Here is a 19,137-nt window from a genome sequence, read left to right as displayed (position 1 = left end):
GGGACATCAAGCCAGGACAGATCTCATAGCTCAGGGAAATCACAAAGCAGACACTGAGGCAAAAAAACAAGCCCATGCCTCTTCCATCCTTTAATGCCTACCGAGGCACCCCCTTATGCAGAGGAAGAAAGATGCACACTAGTTAAGCTTAAAACAACCCAACAAAATAGGTAGTTTCATCTACATAACAAAATAATTCTCCCCAATAATCACGCTCAACATATCCTCACCAAACTCTATAACCAATTTCACATAAACTCAAGACCACTACCCAGCTTTATTATCTTAAACCCACCATCACCCAGCTCGTCCCCATCCAAAAAGAGACACAAGCAACACCGCCCAAGTATTCCCGCACCCCCACTGAAAACCTGACAGTAAAAATCACTCAAGTCCAACCCTCCTCTAAATGAGCCTTCCATGGGCCCTACTCTTTACTCATCTCATCTCGCAAAAACTTTTATTATACGAAAAGTGCCCCCAGACTATATCTAAGTTTTTAGAATGCATCTTCAATGCCTGGCTACAGGGCACTCTCAGCGACTACACCCCTCACAAAATTTACTTTTACACTTTCATCCTTGTTCTGTCCCTCGTTGACTTACTCAAATCACCGTAACCATGCTGACTCCCCTCACAATTATGGTTATCGCCCTTCCAACCTTTGCCACCTCATATCAACATCCTCTAGCCCCCACAATACAGCGCATAGTGCGCTTAACCAACAAAGCCGACTGTTGGATCTGCCCCCACTCCTCCCACCACTCAGACATTAAGTTAACCGCCTTCCCACCCAATCTCACCACCTTATGTAACCTTACTGCCCACTTCCTTCCACCCCCCTACTGCACGGGTTTGGCAGATCTCCCTGGAGCGGCCCAACCAGTAACTACTGTCACCCATATTACAGGTCCCGCTGCTCTCTCCATCTGCTTCAGACATGTCAATGGCACCCACATACAGCCTTGCTCCTTAGGTGCGTTCAACCCTTCCTTCTCTGCAACCATACCCAAGACCTAGCCTTCATACACTATGAAGGCCAACCAAGAGCTCCTCCTCGCCCTTATATATTAGCCCAAATCCACAGTCATACCAACACATCAGATTTTCCTGCTACCCCTACATGAATCATAGACTTTCGATTTAACCAATACAGCCAAACATTTCTTCACAAAATCCTCCATAATATTCAGTGCCAGTCAATAAAAAACAAAACTCACCCCAGTTACATTGCCATCACCAAAGCAAAATATAATACTACTATTTCCCTTCAACAAACGGGATATCACTTCCTATATGGCATGCAAGCATACCTAATAATTCCTCCTTACTAGACTAGCACCTGCATGCTCCTTACTCTAATACTAGATGCCTCTATACTAAGCCCCCAGCAAATAACCACTTCCAAGGCAATCCCCAACCTTGGCTTCTTCCTGAGACCTCCCTCTTGCCCCGCCCCCAACACAAACAAGACCAGCAGTGGTCTGAGTTTGGCGGACATGTGTGCAGCAACCCTATCCTTAAACAACTGGGAATAGGGCATTCCATATATAAAAGTTCCTCTGATTTGTAAAAATATCCCAATTAAAAAAAATCAATACTAAATCTCTCTTTATCCCTTCAAGAAACTTGAAATGCCACCCTCCAAGTTCTAAAAAGACAGCAAGAATCCCTAAACAGCCTAGCAGATGTAGTCCTCCAAAACAGGAAGGCTCCAGATATCCTCACAGCCAAAGCAGGGAAAACCTGCAACATACTAAATGAAATTTGCTGTTTTTACATTAACAATACAGGAACACATTGACATTATTGCCCAAGCTAGGAAACCGGAACATGGAAAATCCTGGTTCGGAACCTTCCTCTCATACTTCTCCTCTCCCTTCAAAATGATCCTAGTACCTCTCATAACCCCACTGCTTCTCCTATTATTCCTCGCCCTTGGCCCTTGCTTCCTCAAACTGCTAATTAACTCTATTCAAAAAACAGTTCAATCCATGACAGCCTCTACCGTCCATAATATACTCTTATTAATATCTTCCAGATATCAGCCCGTGGCAAGAGACGACCCCCGAACCGGCAGTCAACCCCCTCCCATCACCCTAACTCAGGAGGAAGTCGTTACAGAAGATTCGACGACCCCTCTCCCAACCGATCTCTGCCACATAAAACCACTCTGCCAACCCAAAACACACACCCCACCCCTCACCTCCTTTTATTAAAACAAAAAGGCTAGAATGACAGACTCAGTTCCCATGCTCTACCCCCACCCACCTGCAGCTGCTTGGGAGATAACAGTATTTTGGAACGGGAGTTCCCCACCTGTAGCGGCCTGGAAGATAGCAGGATGCATCAAGCCGAGCTGCGTTTGGCCTTGATTGGCCCATCATATTAGCTGCAAGATTACCAAAAACAGAGACTAAATTCAATAGTTCCTTTTTTCTTCCCCCTATAAAGCAACCCCCGCCTCCCCTAGGAGTTCGGAGTCAGAACCACCCACGGCACGGCTCCCTCCCTGCTTGTTGATTCTCCCAATAAACTTTTTTCCTGCTTGCTGAGTCTTAATGGCCTTTGGGTGACTCCATTCTTTCAGGTCTATTGCAATAATCCTGATTAGAGGTGACAGCACTTTCAATCTGTTGACAGTAGTAAAGTTGCTAAGAAGTAGTCAGATTTTAATTATATTTAGAGAAGAGAGAAGACAGGGTTTGTTGTTACTTTGGTTGTGGGTGTGATATAAAAGAAAAGAGGGTCAAGGTCAAGCATGACCCCAAGATTTTGGATTGAGCCACCAGGAAGCTAGAGTTGCCATTTGCTGTATGGAAAAGACTGCAAGCAAAGGGTAGGAAAGTGGAGAACAATATCCAGAGCTCGTATTTGGACATGCTAAATTTGTGATGACTGTTAGACAAGTTAAGTGCAGATTTCCAATAAGCAGCTGAATAACTGAGATTGGGGGAGAGGTCCAGGATGGAGATAAAAAATGTGGAAGTCAATACATACATGGTGCTTAGCCATTAGACTGGATGAGAACACCAAAGAGAGAGGGTATACAAAAAGAGAGAGGAGTTCAAAGACAAGGCAAACATTGAGAAGTCTGAGAGATGAGCAACATGAACAAAAAAGACTGAGAAGGAGCAGCCAGTGAGGTGGGAAGAAGCCAGGAAGTACGGTACCCTGGAAGTCTATCAAGGGCACTATTTCCAGGGGGAGCAAACCTTTCAAGCAACTATGTCAAACGCTACTTTACAGAACTAAGAAATGACCATTGGATTTTAAAGGTGATTGTTAATCTTGACAAGAACAGATTAGTGGAGTGGTGGAGGAGAAGGCCTGACTAAGGAAGATGTAAGAGTAAATGAGAGGAGAGAACTTAAAACAAAAATGAATCTCAAGGACAGACAACCTCTTGAAGTTTCACTTTGAAGAGCTGCTAAAAAGAACAGGTAAGAAAGTAGGAAGGGAAGCTCAATTACTTAGGTGACCTCCACAATGAATCCGAGTAGAACAGGGCTTTATTCAGGACGGTAATCAAGAAACTAAGCCACCGAGAAGGCTTATGACATACAGAGAGTACTAAAGAAAAATAAGTTACTTTTAAAAACGAAGCAAAAACATGGATTTCTGCCTGCCGCCCCATTGCCTTCTGGGCCCCCATAACAAATGTAAATGTCTCAGCAACAGTCTCCCACTGGCTCTTCTGTCCTGTGACTCTACTCCCACATGGAAGGCTACCTGTGCCTTCCTGACAAAGGTCCCTGGGAAGAAGTTTTGCAGTCGAGACTGTTAGATAATCTCCTGCATAGGGGCAGAGGAAAACCTGTGGTGATTGTTTGGTTGAAAAATCAAGGAGGGATGACATACTTCCCAATCACTGGCTCAGAAATACTAAGGTAAATGCCTGGTCTCATTCTATGAACTTTTTAATTCTCTCACCTTTAAACAAACTCGAGGCAAATGTGGCCACACCCTCACTAACCTCAGGTGTCTAGCACTACCCAGAGCCAAGACCCAGAAAATAAAAGAACCTAAAAGTTCAGAAATCTCTGGGCCTTAGACCAGAAACAAAGTAGCAAAACTTTCTTCACCCTAGAGCACTTTAAAGGAAGCGGAATTGAAACCTACTTCTATTGCTCTCTAGTCAGCTGCCATATAACCCCTGGGCTCACTGTTTCTCTTTAAAAATAAAACAGACTGCAAAAACAAGTGACAGAGGACCAATGCTAAGGTCAACCGGAGCATAAACTCAATCTCCTTCTTTTTTCCTCCTCCTGATATTCTAACCCTCAATATAGTCTACCTTCCCATAGCCAGTGAGAGGCCACAAATTTATTTTATGCATCTGATGTGTTACTGAAAAATGGTGTGTAATTCTGTTTGGCAAGTTAAATCAAATTTTAAAATGCTGTTTAAAAAAATTCCATGGTAAATAATCTTTCTGAAAAGACAAGCAACCTTCTAGAAGAGGGAGAAATCACATATGCATTTCTTTTTTTAATTAAAATATATTTGACATGTAACATCATGAAAACTTAAGATGTACAACATATTATTCTGACACATTTATATATTGCAATATGACTGCCATTGTAGCAATCATTAGTGCCACTATCACATTACATAATTATCTTTTCTCTTTAGTGGTTGGAAGAATTAAATTCTAGTCACTTAGCAAGTTTGATCATTACAATACAACATCGTTGTCTATACATATGCACCTCCTAATTTTAATTTGTTTATTAAGCATTTACTAAATGCAAGGCTTTGTGCCAGGCATTCAAGAGACACAAATATACCCACAGTCCCCCTTTCCTCAAGAGCTTATGTCGCCACCTAAAGAAAGCTTGAAACAAATTATTTTCACAAAAGAAGCTAAAAGAAAAAAAAGCTTTTACTATAGTTTGATTCTAAAGTACACCTTTAATTCACACTATAAATTTTCTGAAATCAGGAGATGCATTAAAATAAACAGCAACTCTCACAGCTGTTCTCCAGGCTTGTAGTTGTGAAACAGCTACCACTGCCTCTGGAGGTAAACCTTTCCCATTTGTTGACCCTTTGTTGAGTTATAAGCTCTGTTGAGCTTAAGTACCATTTAAGATGTGTTCAAAAGGATTACAGTAGGATACAAAATCAAAACAAAAAGTGATTTATACATAGGAAGGCATGGAAACAGCAATGAATATGATATTATCATTGAAGCAAATACTTGTTGGAGGAATAAACCAAATTCTTTACTTTCTTATAAAGCATTAATCATGTGTTAAGTGTGAAAAAGCAGTGTGTCATACTATAATTTTCAGTCTTTTTCTTCCTCAGTGTATGTTTCTTATATTGGTGTATTTTATTCTTGGATAGATATGACACTAAACATACAAGAAACAAATGCAAATACAGAAAAGTGGAACTACATAAAACTAAAAAGCTTCTGCAAAGAAAAGGAAATAATGAAATGAAAAGGCAACCTACAGAATGGGAGAAAATATTTCCAAACCATATATCTGATAAGGGGTTAACATCCAAAATAAATAAGAAACAAGGAACATAAGCCAGCAAGTACATGAAAAGGTGTTGAACATCGTTAATCATCAGGAAAACGCAAATCAAAGCCACAATGTGTGGGCAACCCTCCTCGTGGTTTAGGGAATTGTAGACCCGGCCTGAGCATGACGAGCCGCCAGCGTCCTGGCCACGCTTGTCTCTATGTCTCAACATAAGGCTGTGTGAGGAACATAACTGTCAACCACTCAGAGGGTTGTCATGGGAATTAGATCAAAGAGCGCTCGTTAAGTTCATTGTGCTTTAGAACTTGCTCTGCTTTCCTTATCAGCAATGTAGTGTAAGCAGGGAGTATATGGAACCCTGCACCTGGTCCGAATGTTTTATAGACCTTGACTCTAATCAGTCAGTGTGACTCCCAAATTAGTATATGTTATCTGTTACTGTCAAACGCCTGAATACAATAGACAATTTATGAATTTTAACCTTGTATCTCTCCTATGTACCCTCCTCAATAAAAGACATGAGGGATGAAGGTTTGGCTGCTGGTCTCCACTAGAGAGGCAGTCACCTTCCTTCCCCCAGACATAACAAAGTGTCCCGGGTAAAAGTTTGTTCCACCGTGGTCACGAAACCTCTGCTGGACAGAGCAACTTCCAACCAAGCCTAGGGTGTGTGTGGCACCTCCGCCATAACAATGAGCTACTGTCTCAAACCTGTTACAATGGCTATTACCAAAATGACATGAGACAAGTGTTGGTGAGGATATGGAGATATATGAATCCTTATACAACCTGGTGGGACTGTAAAATGGTGCAGCTGCTATGGAAAATAGTACATGTTACTCAAAAACTTAAAAATGGGACTATTATATGACCCAGCAATTGTATTTCTGGGTATTTATTCATAAGAATTGAAATCAGGAGCCTGAAGAGATATCTACACCCCCATGTTTGCTGCTTCATTATTCACAAGAGCCAAGATGTGAAAACAATCTAAACATCCATCAATGAATGAGTAAAGAGAATGTGATATATACATATAATAAAATATTATTCAGCTTTTTAAAAAAATAATTTATCTAGTTGCTTGTTTATTTATTTATTTTTAGAGACAGGGGAAAGGAGAAAGAGAGGGAGAGAAACATCACTGTGTGGTTGCCTCTCACTCGCACCCCCAACTGAGGACCTGACGTGCAACCTAGTTATGTGCCCTGACTGGGAATCGAACCAGCGACACTTGGCTCGCAGGCCGACGCTCAATCCACTGAGCCACAGCAGCCAGGAATATTATTCAGCTTTAAAAAGAACAAAATCCTCCCATATATGATAACGTTATGCTAAGTGTAATAATCCAGTCACAGAAGGACAGATACTGCATGATTCCACTTATATAAGATACCTAAAATAGTAAAACTTACAGAAACAGTGTAGAATGATGACTGCCAGGGGTTAAGAAAGGGGAAATGGAGAATTGCTATTCAAAACTTACAAAGTTTCAATTATGCAAGATGAATAAGGTCTAGAGATCTGCTATACAATATTGTACCTAGAGTAAACAGTTCTGTATTCTACATTTAAAAATTTGTCAAGGTTACACTGAAAAAGGCTGAATAGGAAGACCTTGAGCTCACCTCCTATGGACACACCAAAACTAGAACCATCGCTGAGGACAACCTAAAGGCAAGATAAACAGATTGTCTACAACCAACAATATATAGAAAAAGCCACAATGAGATAGTTCAGAGCAGCAGAAGTGCAGTCTAGTCAGGACCCACACCACTGGTTTAGTGACCGACAAGTGGGAGGAATATCACAACCATGGAGGTCTCCCCAAGGAGTGAGGGGTCCAAGCCCCATATCAGGCTCCCCAGCCCAAGAGACCTGCACTGGGAACAGGAGCCCCACAAGATCTGGCTATGAAAACAAATGGGGCTTATGTCTAGAAGAGAGAAGGGCTACAGGAAAACAACATTCTAGTTTTAAAGGACTTGTGCACACAGTCACTGGTCCAAGTTCCAGAGCAAAGGCAGCAGTTTATTTTTTATTTTTTTAATTATTTATTTAGTTATTGTTTTTCTATTACAGTTGTCCCACTTCCCCCCCCCCATTGCTCCCCCCTCACCCAGCCCACCCCCTTTCCCACAGTCAATTCCCACCTTGTTGTCCATGTCCATGGATTATTTATAGTAATTCCTTTACTAAACCCTTCCCTTACCCCCCTTCTCTCCCTCCACCCCTCCCCTTGGTAACTGTTAGTCTGTTCCTTGTTTACATGCCTCTGGTTCAATTTTGCACATTTGTTTGTGTTGTTCATTAGGTTCCTTTATTAGGTGATATCATGTGGTATTTCTCTTTCATTGCCTGGCTTATTCCACTAAGCATAATTCTCTCTAGTTCCAGTCACATCATCACAAATGGGAGGCAGCAGTTTAAATTAAAGTGCTTGTGTCACACTGACTAACTTTAGGGCCAGTGGTTGGGGAGCGAGGATCTGTTGTAACATTCTCTGGGAACAAAAGGGCTCGCAGGGGTCATTTATTCTTTGTTTCTTTTATTTTACTCTCCTTCCAACTAGATGACCCAGTGCTAATGGGCATCACTCTTACTAACACTGTCCACCCCACCATGGCGTTTCTCTGAGTTCCAACCCTGCCAAACCTGTCCACCAATGCCAGAGACCCTCCCGAATAGCACCAGCCCTGACACACATGGCAGGCAGCTTCAGTTGGGCACCAGAGTCCCACCCAAATGACTCTAGTCCCAGAACACCCAGTAGGCAGCCTCAGCCAGCATTGGAGCCTCTCCAAAGTGCTTCCTTTCCTTGGGGTTAGGGGTGGCAACTCCCACACACCAGCATGTCCTCAACCATTGAGGCAAAGCCTATTGGCCAACCAGGTCAAGGACCAGCCCTGCCCACCAACATGTCTGCAGCAGTTGCAGCTGGGCCTTTATACATTTAAAATTTTTCCAGCCAGTCATTCTGAAGCCAATCTCACCCACCAGCACACCCACAGTATCACAGATCTAGTGCAAGAGAAGGGCACATACAACCACACAGAGGACAACCCTGAGCACCAGGCTTTGAGTGTGTCATTGGGCCACACAGGATACCTTCTACATAATATCACTGTTTTCAAGACCAGGAGACATCGATGACCTACCTAATACACAGAAACAAACAGAGATATAGACAAATGAGGAGAGAAAGGAATATGTTTCAAATAAAGAAAGAAAACAAAACTCAAGAAAAAGAATTAAATGAAACAGAGAGCAAAAGTATAACAGATAAGAGTTCAAAGTAATGGTCATAAAAATGCTCACCAAACTCAGAAGAAGAGTAGATAAACAAGAGAAAACTTTAAAGAGACAGAAAATACAGAAAACAATCAATCAGCACTAAAGAATACAATAACCAAAATGAAAAATACACTAGAAAGAATCAACAGCAGATTAGATGATAAAGAAGAATGGATGACCAACTTGGAACAGGAAAAAAGAAAAAGAGAGAAAAAAACAAATTTTTAAAAATGAGGATAGTTAAGATCTCTAGGACATTGTATATTAAGATTTGCATTACAGGGGTCCCAGAGGGAGAAGAGAGAAAAAAGGGAAAGAAAACCTTTGAAGTAACGATGGCTGAAAACTTCCCTAACCTGGCAAAGAAAACAGAAACTCAAGGCCAGGAAGACCAGAAAGTCCCAAATAAGATGAACCCAAAAAGACAAATACTAAGACACATCATAATTTAAATATCAAAAGTTAAAAATAAAAAGAAAATTCTTAAAAGCAGAAAGAAAAACCAATTACATAGAAGTATCCCCCACCATTCCCCTTAAGATTATCAGGTGAGTTTTCAGCAGAAACTCTGTAGGTTAGAAGGGAGTGATGAAGTATATTCAAAGTGATGAAATAGAAAATCCTACAACCAAGAATACTTTACCCAGAAAGATTATCATTCAGAATCAAAGAATAATGTCCCAGACAAGCAACAGCTGCAAGAGTTCATCACCACCAAACTGGCATTATGAAAAATGTAAAAGGGACTTCTTTAAGTGGAAAAAAAAAAGTCTAAAACTAGAAATGAGAAATTATGTAACAGAGAAATTTCACTGATAAAGGCAACCATATAGTAAAGGTAGTGAATCAATGACTGATAAAGCTGTAAAAGGTAAAAAGATAAAAGTAGTAAAATTACCTGATTGTACAATAATTAGTTAAGGACAACACACACACACACACATACACACACACCAAGATGTAAAATATGGCATCATAAATATAAAATGGTTGAGTGGTGTGAGTAAAAACATACTACTTTTAGAAAGCACTTGAACTTAAGCAACCATCAACTTAAATTAGACAGCTACATATACAGGTTGTTATGTATGGGTCTCGTGGTAACCACATACCAAATAAACACACACACACAAATAATAATAAAGAGAAAGGAATCCAAACATAACACTAAAAAAGTAATCAAATCACAAGGGAAGAGAGTAAGAGGACTGCAAAACGATCAGAAAACGGTTAACAAAATGGCAATGAGTACACACATATCAACAATTACTTCAAATGTAAATGGTTTAAAGGCTCCAATCAAAAGGCATAGGGTAGCTGGATGGACTAAAAAAAATGAGACCCATACATATGCTGCCTACTAGAGACTCACTTCAAACACACACACACAGACTGAAAGTGAAGCAATAGAAAAAAATGTTTAATGTAAATGGAAACAGAAAGCTGGGGTAGCAATATCTCGTCAGCAGCCGTCCGTCTCGAGAGACGATGGTGTAGCTTCTTAAGAGTCCATCTGCACCGCCGAGAATGGCTGTGCAGTCCGACTCGGGAGTGACACGGTATCTGTCTCCTCCCGTGTTGAATCGACATCTTACGATGACGCTGGGGTGTCCTCTCCAGTGAAGCTGAAGCTACAGAGCCTGGGCAGGGTGGTATGGAGGGTCTGCTGTTGCCCATGAAGCAGACCCCCCCTCTCTTCGCAGCTGAAGGATCCAAGGGAAAGACGGAGTCAATACAGCTTGGTTTCAGGTGCGCCGCAGGAGTTGCCGGTGTTGACTACAACGTCAAACCGCCTTAGGGACTCCGGCTCCGGATTTTCTGTCGGGGTTTACTCCCTTAGCCTTTCCCCTGAAGAGGTATGCCGCAAGGCAGCAGAGGTTTTTTGGAGTCAGAGTTTTCCTTCTCTGATGTGCCCTGACTGGAAGATCGAACCAGCGACACTTAGCTCGCAGGCCGATGCTCAATCCACTGAGCCAAACCAGCCAAGGGCAGCAATATCTATATCACACAAAATAGGTTTATAAAAAAGACTATGACACAAAACAAAGAAGGGTATTTGATAATGATAAAGGGATTGATCCAAGAAGAATATATAGTTTGTGCATATCTAAACACCCAACATAAAAGTACCTAAGTACATAAAATAAATATTAACATACATAAAAGAAATTGAAAGTAATACAATATTAGCAAGGGACTTTAACACCTCACTTACATCAATGAACAGATCATCCAGACAGAAAACCAAAAAGAAAACAGTAGCATAAATGACACATTAGGTCAGATAATCTTAATACAACATTCCATCCAAAAACAGCAGAATACACATTCTGTTTAAGTGAACATAAAACATTCTCCACAATAGATAACATGTTAGGCCACAAAACAAGTCTCAATAAATTTAAGAAGATGGAAATCATATCAAGCATCTTTTCTGACCACAACAGTATGAAATTAGAAATCAAATACAAGAAAAAAACTGGAAAAACACAAACATGTGGAGCTAGACAACCAATGGATCAATCAAGAAATCGAAGAGAAAGTCAATAAATACCTTAAAACAATTGAAAAGGAACAATAATGTTCTAGAATCTATGAGACACAACAAAAGCAGTTCTAAGAGTAAAGTTTGTAGTGATACAGGACTACTTCAAGAAACAAAAAAATCTCAAAATATGTAACCTTACACCTAAAGGAACTAGAAAACAAAGAAAAAACAATGCCTAAAATTAGTAGAAGAATGGAAATAAGAATCAGAGTGGAAATAAGAGACTAAAAAATTAGAAGAGATTAATGAAACTAAGCTTGTTCTTTGTAAAAATAAGCAATATTAATAGAACTTTAATCAGACTGACTCATAAAGAAAAAGAGAGGACCCAAATAAATAAAATCAGAAATGAAAGAGAAATTACAACTGACACCACAGAAATACAAAGGATCTTGAGAACACTATGAACGATTATGCACAACAAATTAGAACACCTAGAAGAATTTGATAAATTCCTAGAAACAATACAATCTTCCAAGACCAAGTAGAGAAGAAATTGAAAAAACTGAACAGACCAATTAGCACTAACAAAACTGAATCAGTAACCAAAAACTCCCAAGCAGAAGTCCAAAACCAGACGGCTTCACAGGTGAATTCTACCAAACATTTAAAGAAAAATACCTATCCTCCTCAAACTATTTCAAAAATTAAAAAGGAAGGAATGCTTCCAAACTCATTCTACAAGGCCAGCATTACCCCAATACCAAAACCAGAACAAAGACACTACAAACAAAGACAAAACAAAAAACAAAACAACTACAGGCCAATATCCCTGATGAACATAGATGTAATATCTTCAACAAAATGTCTGGGAAAAGAATTAAACAATATATTAAAAGGATCATAAACCATGATCAAGTAGGATTTATTCCAGGGATTCGAGGATGGTTGAATATCTGCAAATCAATCAAAATGATACACCATATTAACAAAACAAAGGATAAAAATCATATGATCTCAATTTAAACAGCTTTTGACAAAATTCAAAACCCATTTATGATCATCTCTTAGCAAAGTGGGTATAGAAGAAATACACCTCAATACTTAAAGGCCATATATGATAAATACACAGCTAACATCATACTCAATGAAAGTTTTTCCTCTAAGATCAGCAACAAGACATGAAAGTCCACTCTTACCACTTTTGTTCAACATAGTATTAAAAGTCCTAACCACAGCATTCAGACAAGAAAAATAAATAAAAGGTATCCAAACTGGAAAGGAAAAGTAAAACTACCACTGTTTTCAAAGGACATAATATTATGTATAGAAAACCCTAAAGACTCCACAAAACTATGAGAACAAATTCTGTAAAATTGAGATACAAAATTAATATACAAAAATCTGTTGTGTTCCTATACACTAGTAATAAACTATGAGAAGCAGAAATTAAGAAAGCAACTCCATTTACAACTCCATCAAAGTTATAAAATACCAAGAAATAAGTTTAATCTAGGAAGTAAAAAACCTGTCCTCTGAAAACTGTAAGACATTGATGAAAGAAATTGAGGACAACACAAATAAATGTAAAGATATGCTGTCTTATGGGTTGGAAGGATTCATAGCGTTAAAATGTCTATATTACACAAAGCAATTTAAGGATTCAATGCAATCCCTACCAAATTACTAATGGCATTTTTCACAGAACTATAATCCTAAAATTTATATGGAACCACAAAACAGCTGAATAGCCAAAAAAATCTTGAGAAAGAAAAACAAAGTTAGAGGCATCACACACCCTGATTTCAAACTATACTACAAAGTCATAGTAACAAAAACAGTATGGTGCTCGTACAAAAACAGACATATAGATCAATGGAACAAAATACAGAGTCTAGAAATAAACCCATACTTATATGGTCATTTAATCTACAACAAAAAAAGCAAGAATATACAAGAAGGAAAGGACAGTCTCTTCACTAAATGATGTTGGGGAAATAGGATAGCTACATGCAAAAAAATGAAACTAGACCACTTTCTTATACCACATACAAAAATAAACTCAAAATAGATTAATGACTTAAATGTAAGATCTGATATCACAGAACTCATAAAAGAACATAGTCAGTAAACTATGTGACATTTCTCTTAGCAACATTTTTTTGTATATGTCTCCTCAGGCAAGGACAGCAAAAGTAAAAAATAAACAAATAGGACTACATCAACTAAAAAGGTTAAGAAAAACAAAAAAAATGAAAATGCAACATACTGAATGGGAGATGATACACATACACCACTTAATAGCAAGAGTACATTCTGAAAATTGCACCGTTAGGTGGTTTCATCATTGTGTAGACCTCATGAGGTGTACTTATACAAAACTAGATGGAATAGCTTACTATATACCTAGATTATGATATATCGCTATTACAGTAGTCCCTCACTATATCGCGGTTCACTCATCATGGCCTCACTCTATCGTGGGATTTTTTAAAGTATTATATTTAATTATTTATCACGGATTTTTCGTTATATCGCAGGATTTTGCGGTACTGTATATATATGTTGTTAAAGTTACGTAGGTTTAAGAGTGTAGAATAAATGTAAGCTTCCTACTTCGAGGGGGGGTCTGGAATGTAATACCCGCAATAAGTGAGGGAATACTGTATATATGCAGTCCATCATTGACTGGCACATTGTTATGCAGCACAAGATTGTATTTGCAAATTATACATACAATAAGGTGTTAATAGCCAAGGTATGTAAAGAACTCATACAAGTCAACAGCAAAAAAAGAAACCTGATTAAAAAGTGGACAGAGGACCTAAATAGACATTTCTTCAAAGAAGACATACAGATGGCCAACAGACACGTAAAAAGATATTCAACATTACTGAACATCTCAGGGAAATGCAAATCAAAACCACAGCAGAATATCACCTCATACCTGTCTATATGGCTGACAGCCTCGGTTCCCATGCCCTCTCCCTCCCCCCGCCCGCCTGCAGCTGTCTGGGAGTTTCCCATGATATTGGGGTACATCAACCCAAGCTCTGTTTGGCCTTGATCAGCCCTAGACTCACAGCTGCAAGATAACAACTGAATTCAATAGTTTCTTTTTCATATCCCCAACTATAAAACAGCCCCTCCTTCCCTAGGACCCCAGAGTCGGGCCATTTGTGGCACGGCTTCCTCCCCGCTTGCTAATTCCCTCAAATAAACTTTTCTCTGCTCACTGCCTCCTCATGGTTCTCTGAGCGACACCATTCTTACAATGGCTAGTATCAAAAAGACAACAAATAATAAGTGTTGATAAGGATGTGAAAGAAAAAGGAAGCTTCTTTTCATGCACTATTGGTGGTATTGTAAATTGGTGCAGCCACTACGAAAAACAGTATGGAAATTCCTCAAAAAATTGAAAAGAAAACTGTCATATAACCCAGCAATTCCACTTCTGGGCATTTATCCAAAGAAAACAGAAACACTAATTGGAAAAGATATATGCACCCCTGTGTTCATTGCAGCATTATTTACAATAGCCAAGATATGGAACCAACTTAGGTGTCCATCAATAGATGGATAAGGAAGATGTGGTATATATACAATATGGAACATTACTCAGCCATAAAAAAAAAAGAAAAATCTTGTGATTTGTAACATAGAGGGACCTAGAGGGTATTACGCTATGTGAAATAAGTTGAATAGAGAAAGACAAACACTGTATGATTTCACTTATATGGGAAATCTAAAGAATAAAACAAAGAACAAACAAAAAACAAAACAAAACATAAACAGACTCACAGACAAAGAGATCAAACTGATGGTTACCAGAGGGATGAAGAGTAGGTGGATGGGTAAAAAATGTGAAGGGGATTAAGAGGTACAAACTTCCAGTTATAAAATAAATAAGAAATGGGTATGCAATGTAGAGCATAAAAAAATGTAGTTAATAATATTATAATAATTTTGTATGATGACAGATGGTTAATAGACTTACTGCGGTGATCACTTCATAGGGTATATAAATGTCAAATCACCATGTTGTACACCTGAAACTAATATAACATTGTATGACAACTGTAATTTTTTTTAATGGTTAAAATGGTAAAAACTATTTGTTAGGAAGGTAGATTTCATGTTAAGTGTTCTTACCACAATAAATATATATATAAATCAATTAGTTGTTTGTTTTCTAATAATGGTATATCTTATAAAAGATGGTGACTCAGATTCAACAAAATACAGTTAAAATACTCAGGACCAAGAGGTGTGCTAGGTTCTTTTCATGTCCAGTCATTCAAGCCTCGTAGATATTACGGTAGATATTATTCTTGTTTTACAAATAACCTCTTGCCAGAGTTACAGCCAATGAGTGAAAAAGTCTGAAAAATGACCCAGGTATCCACTCTGCTCCCTCCCTCCCTAGGCAAATTTCCATAATGCCAGAACATTAGTCAAGAGTCTGCAAGGTCAGCTCCTGCTACCCTATCCTCTTCCCAACTCCCTACTCATTCCTCCCTACCCAGTGATGAGAACAAGATGCTTGAGTTTATCCCTTAGGCTAATGACCATGTCCTGTCTGGCCTTAGGAAAGCCCTACCCTGACCATAACTGTCTTCCCTCTGCCATTCAATTATCACCTTCCAAAAACTATAAACCTAAAATGTAGGCCAGGTCTCTTGATTTTCTGCAACAGCCTAAGGCACAGTCTTTCATATTTTGGCCAAACAATTGCAAAATTCTGTGCTCCACCTTTCTTTTGACTTGATTACCCAACTCTGCCATGTGTATCATTGTCAACTTCATAGCAACAGCCTCAGGAAAAACAAGGTTAAAGCAATCACACAAAGCCCCACAGATGGAAGAAACTGGAGACCTGTTCTAATATCTTCAGGTTCTGTGGACTGATGACAGTTAGTCTTATACTTGGGAAAGATGTAACATGGTGAGCTGAGCATCCAAGTTAAAAAGCTACAATAAATGTCATGAACTGGAAACCTAAACTTATCTTTAGTCACATGAAACTATCTTCAACTGATGCGAGTGGGGCAAAAATGGAAATATCTAAGGATAAGGGAAAAAGACATTAGTTTTACAATTTTAGCTTTATCCACCCATTGCATTCTACTTAACAGAATCAAATCCAGTAAACAGTGTTCTTATCCCATCTTCTGCATCACCAATTTTAAAAGTGGGGGAGGGTTGGAAAATCCCAAGGAAATTAAATTTCTTTTCCAAAGAGACAGAGTCAGACAGGCTCTCAGAATTTCAGCTTAAAAAGTAGAATCCAGGTTTCCTAAGATCTAAACATAAGAGTAACATTTAAAGAACAGCAAACAAACCCACTGAACACATACTGGCCAACAATAAAACTGAGAGATACAAACTGATATCTCTTTAAGAAAATAAAAATGAAATAATGAATTATCTATTTTAGACTTCTGTTTACTCAAATACAATTTTCCATAGAAATAGGGCCATAATGAATTATGAGCACAAGTTAATTCCTAAATATTATGTGTAAGTTTCCATGTGCTATTAATATTAAATTAAAAATTAACTCATTATTTTATGCTCATCTCTTCAAAATTAAAAGACTGAAAACAATTTTTACTGATGATATCACTGTGGTTTACGCTCAACGGTAACATGTGTTCAGACTTCACCTGATAGCCAGTGGCTGAGTCTTATTTTCCCACTGACAGAGGAATGAATGTAGGTCAGGAGACTGCTACAATAGGCAAGCAGGATAATATGGACCTAAAATGACAGGGTCAGGTCAACAGAAATGGAAAGAAGCAAAAAATATGAGAATGGTACTAAGATTTCAAGTCCAAGCAAAAAACAGGATAGTGAGTGCAATAAAAAAAGATAGCGAGTACAGGAGAAAGACGGCCAAGAAGTGGGAATAAGAAACAAGATGTTTTGTAGAATCTGCTGAATTTTATGTACATACATGACACCCACAGGGACATGTCCAACAGGAAGCAAGAAATGACTCACATGAGCCTCAAGGAAAAAGTTAAGAGTAGATATAGATATGGAAGCCAATATCCTAAGAGATAACTGCTGAAAGCACGGGAACGCAGCAATAACACCAAATCACCAAGAGAACGCATGTGGTGAGATGAAGGAAAGGCAGCAAATGCCCCAATCTGTGGCTGTCAGCAATGAGAAGAATCTATGAAGAAGGCAAAGACAGGTCAGAGAAGCAGGACAAACCAAAAAAGTTCCAGAAAGAACTTTTTGCTACAGACAGAAAGAAAACAGCCACCTACATCAGAGATGACAAAAAGAGTGGTGAGTTACCAGGAGAAGGCAGCAATTGGACTGAAGAGGGAAAGGATGGAGAGGCAGCCATAGCAATCTTCCCTACTAATAAAGCTTGAGGATATGGGGGGGAAAGGCCTAGACTGTAACTTGATAAGTAAAAGCCAACCAATATTATTCCGTCAATATAAGCCAATATTATTTTGTCAACCATGAATATCACCACATTAAAAGAAAAGGTTTCACCCTGGCTGCTGTGGCTCAGTGGATTGAGTGACAGCCTGTGAACCAAAGTGTTGACGGTTCATTTCCAGTCAGGGCACATGCCTGGGTTGTGGGCCAGGTCCCCAGATGGGGGTGCACAAGAGGAAATCACACAATGATGTTTCTCTTCCTCTCTTTCTCCCTTCCCCTCTCTCTAAAAATAAATAAAATCTTTAAAAAAAAGAAAAGGCTTCAAGTACATCTGGCACAGCATATAAAAAGTTGGGTCTAGACAGCAACCATTCTGCCTATTAAAATTCACCCCCCAACACACATACACACACACATTCACACTCGTTTCTAAATGATAATGGCTTTTATAATACAATTACAAAAACAAGATGTACATTTTATTAAAAGTGTAGAGAACTGGATGTCATAAACTATATATTTTGATATACACCTTAGAAGTTTTATGTCAACATTTTACTCAAGAGCATATCTCCTAGTTTTTGCAATGCCTTCCTACTTTTATATCTGTAATCTAAATTTGGCACTATCATGAGTCATTAGAGAAAAAAACATAAAAATATTAAGTTACAGTAACTCCAAAATTGTGTTGAAACGTTAGGAAAGCATTTACACTGTGATACATACATTGTGAAACAATCCTTAAAAGCTCTCAAATATCACATATTTTTTATGCCTCAGTGCTCTTGTCTATATAGTGTCTTAGCACATACTATATTCTTACTTAAAAATACTGTTTTCAATCATTAAATTACCTACAAGGTTGAAGTTATGAAAAATGGTCATGAAAGCAGCAAATACCTGAGGTACTCACAGCTGTGGAGTAGGGATTATGAGCTCCAGTATTTTCAGCCCAGCAGCCACATCCATAAAGAGCAGCCTGGAAAAAAAAACAAAAATGGATAAATATAATATTTCAGAAATACAATATGTAATTACTGGCTTTCAAAAGAAGACAAAATCATACCCACTAATAAATTTAATAATGAAGTATATCTTGAGCAATAATACCAGAGGTGATATAAAACCTATCCAAACAACATTCTAACACTATCAAAACTATATTTTCAGTTATTGCAGTAATCTAAAATTTTTCAGAAAAATAGCAAAAGACAGTTTCTTAGTCTAACCAACAGTAATTTTCCTTTCCCTGAAAAATCTTCCCCCATTGTAGTCTGTCAACTAGTTGCTCTTCTGGACCCTTCAAATCATTATGGTGGCCTTAAAATAGTGGTTCTCAAACTAGGTGTGTTATCAAATTATTTGGGGAGCATAGTGATAGGAACCATGGTTCCCAGATATTCTAAGTCAGTGGTCTGGGAACTAGCCCAGGAATCAGCTACATTAACC

The 19,137-nt window shown here is 38.6% G+C and overlaps 1 protein-coding gene across 7 annotated transcripts in view; it reads right to left on the bottom strand.

Moving 5' to 3' along the window:
• Nucleotides 1-19,137, bottom strand: part of TASP1 (taspase 1) — a 350,594-nt gene that overhangs the window by 160,248 nt on the left and 171,209 nt on the right. For 5 of the 7 annotated variants that reach the window (XM_090285205.1, XM_090285209.1, XM_090285204.1 and 2 more), the window contains one exon: nucleotides 18,589-18,667. In XM_090285205.1, the coding sequence (XP_090141331.1) occupies nucleotides 18,589-18,667 (79 nt within the window). The remainder of the gene's footprint in view (nucleotides 1-18,588; nucleotides 18,668-19,137) is intronic. The other 2 variants (XM_090285210.1, XM_090285208.1) reach the window with 1 other exon arrangement.

The sequence above is a fragment of the Furipterus horrens genome, unplaced genomic scaffold (assembly GCF_987537825.1).
Source record: "Furipterus horrens unplaced genomic scaffold, mFurHor1.1.pri manual_scaffold_8, whole genome shotgun sequence".
NCBI classification, from domain to species: Eukaryota; Metazoa; Chordata; class Mammalia; order Chiroptera; family Furipteridae; genus Furipterus; species Furipterus horrens.
The sequence above is the reverse complement of the archived record's forward strand: the minus strand, read 5'-3'. Positions and strand labels throughout refer to the sequence as shown.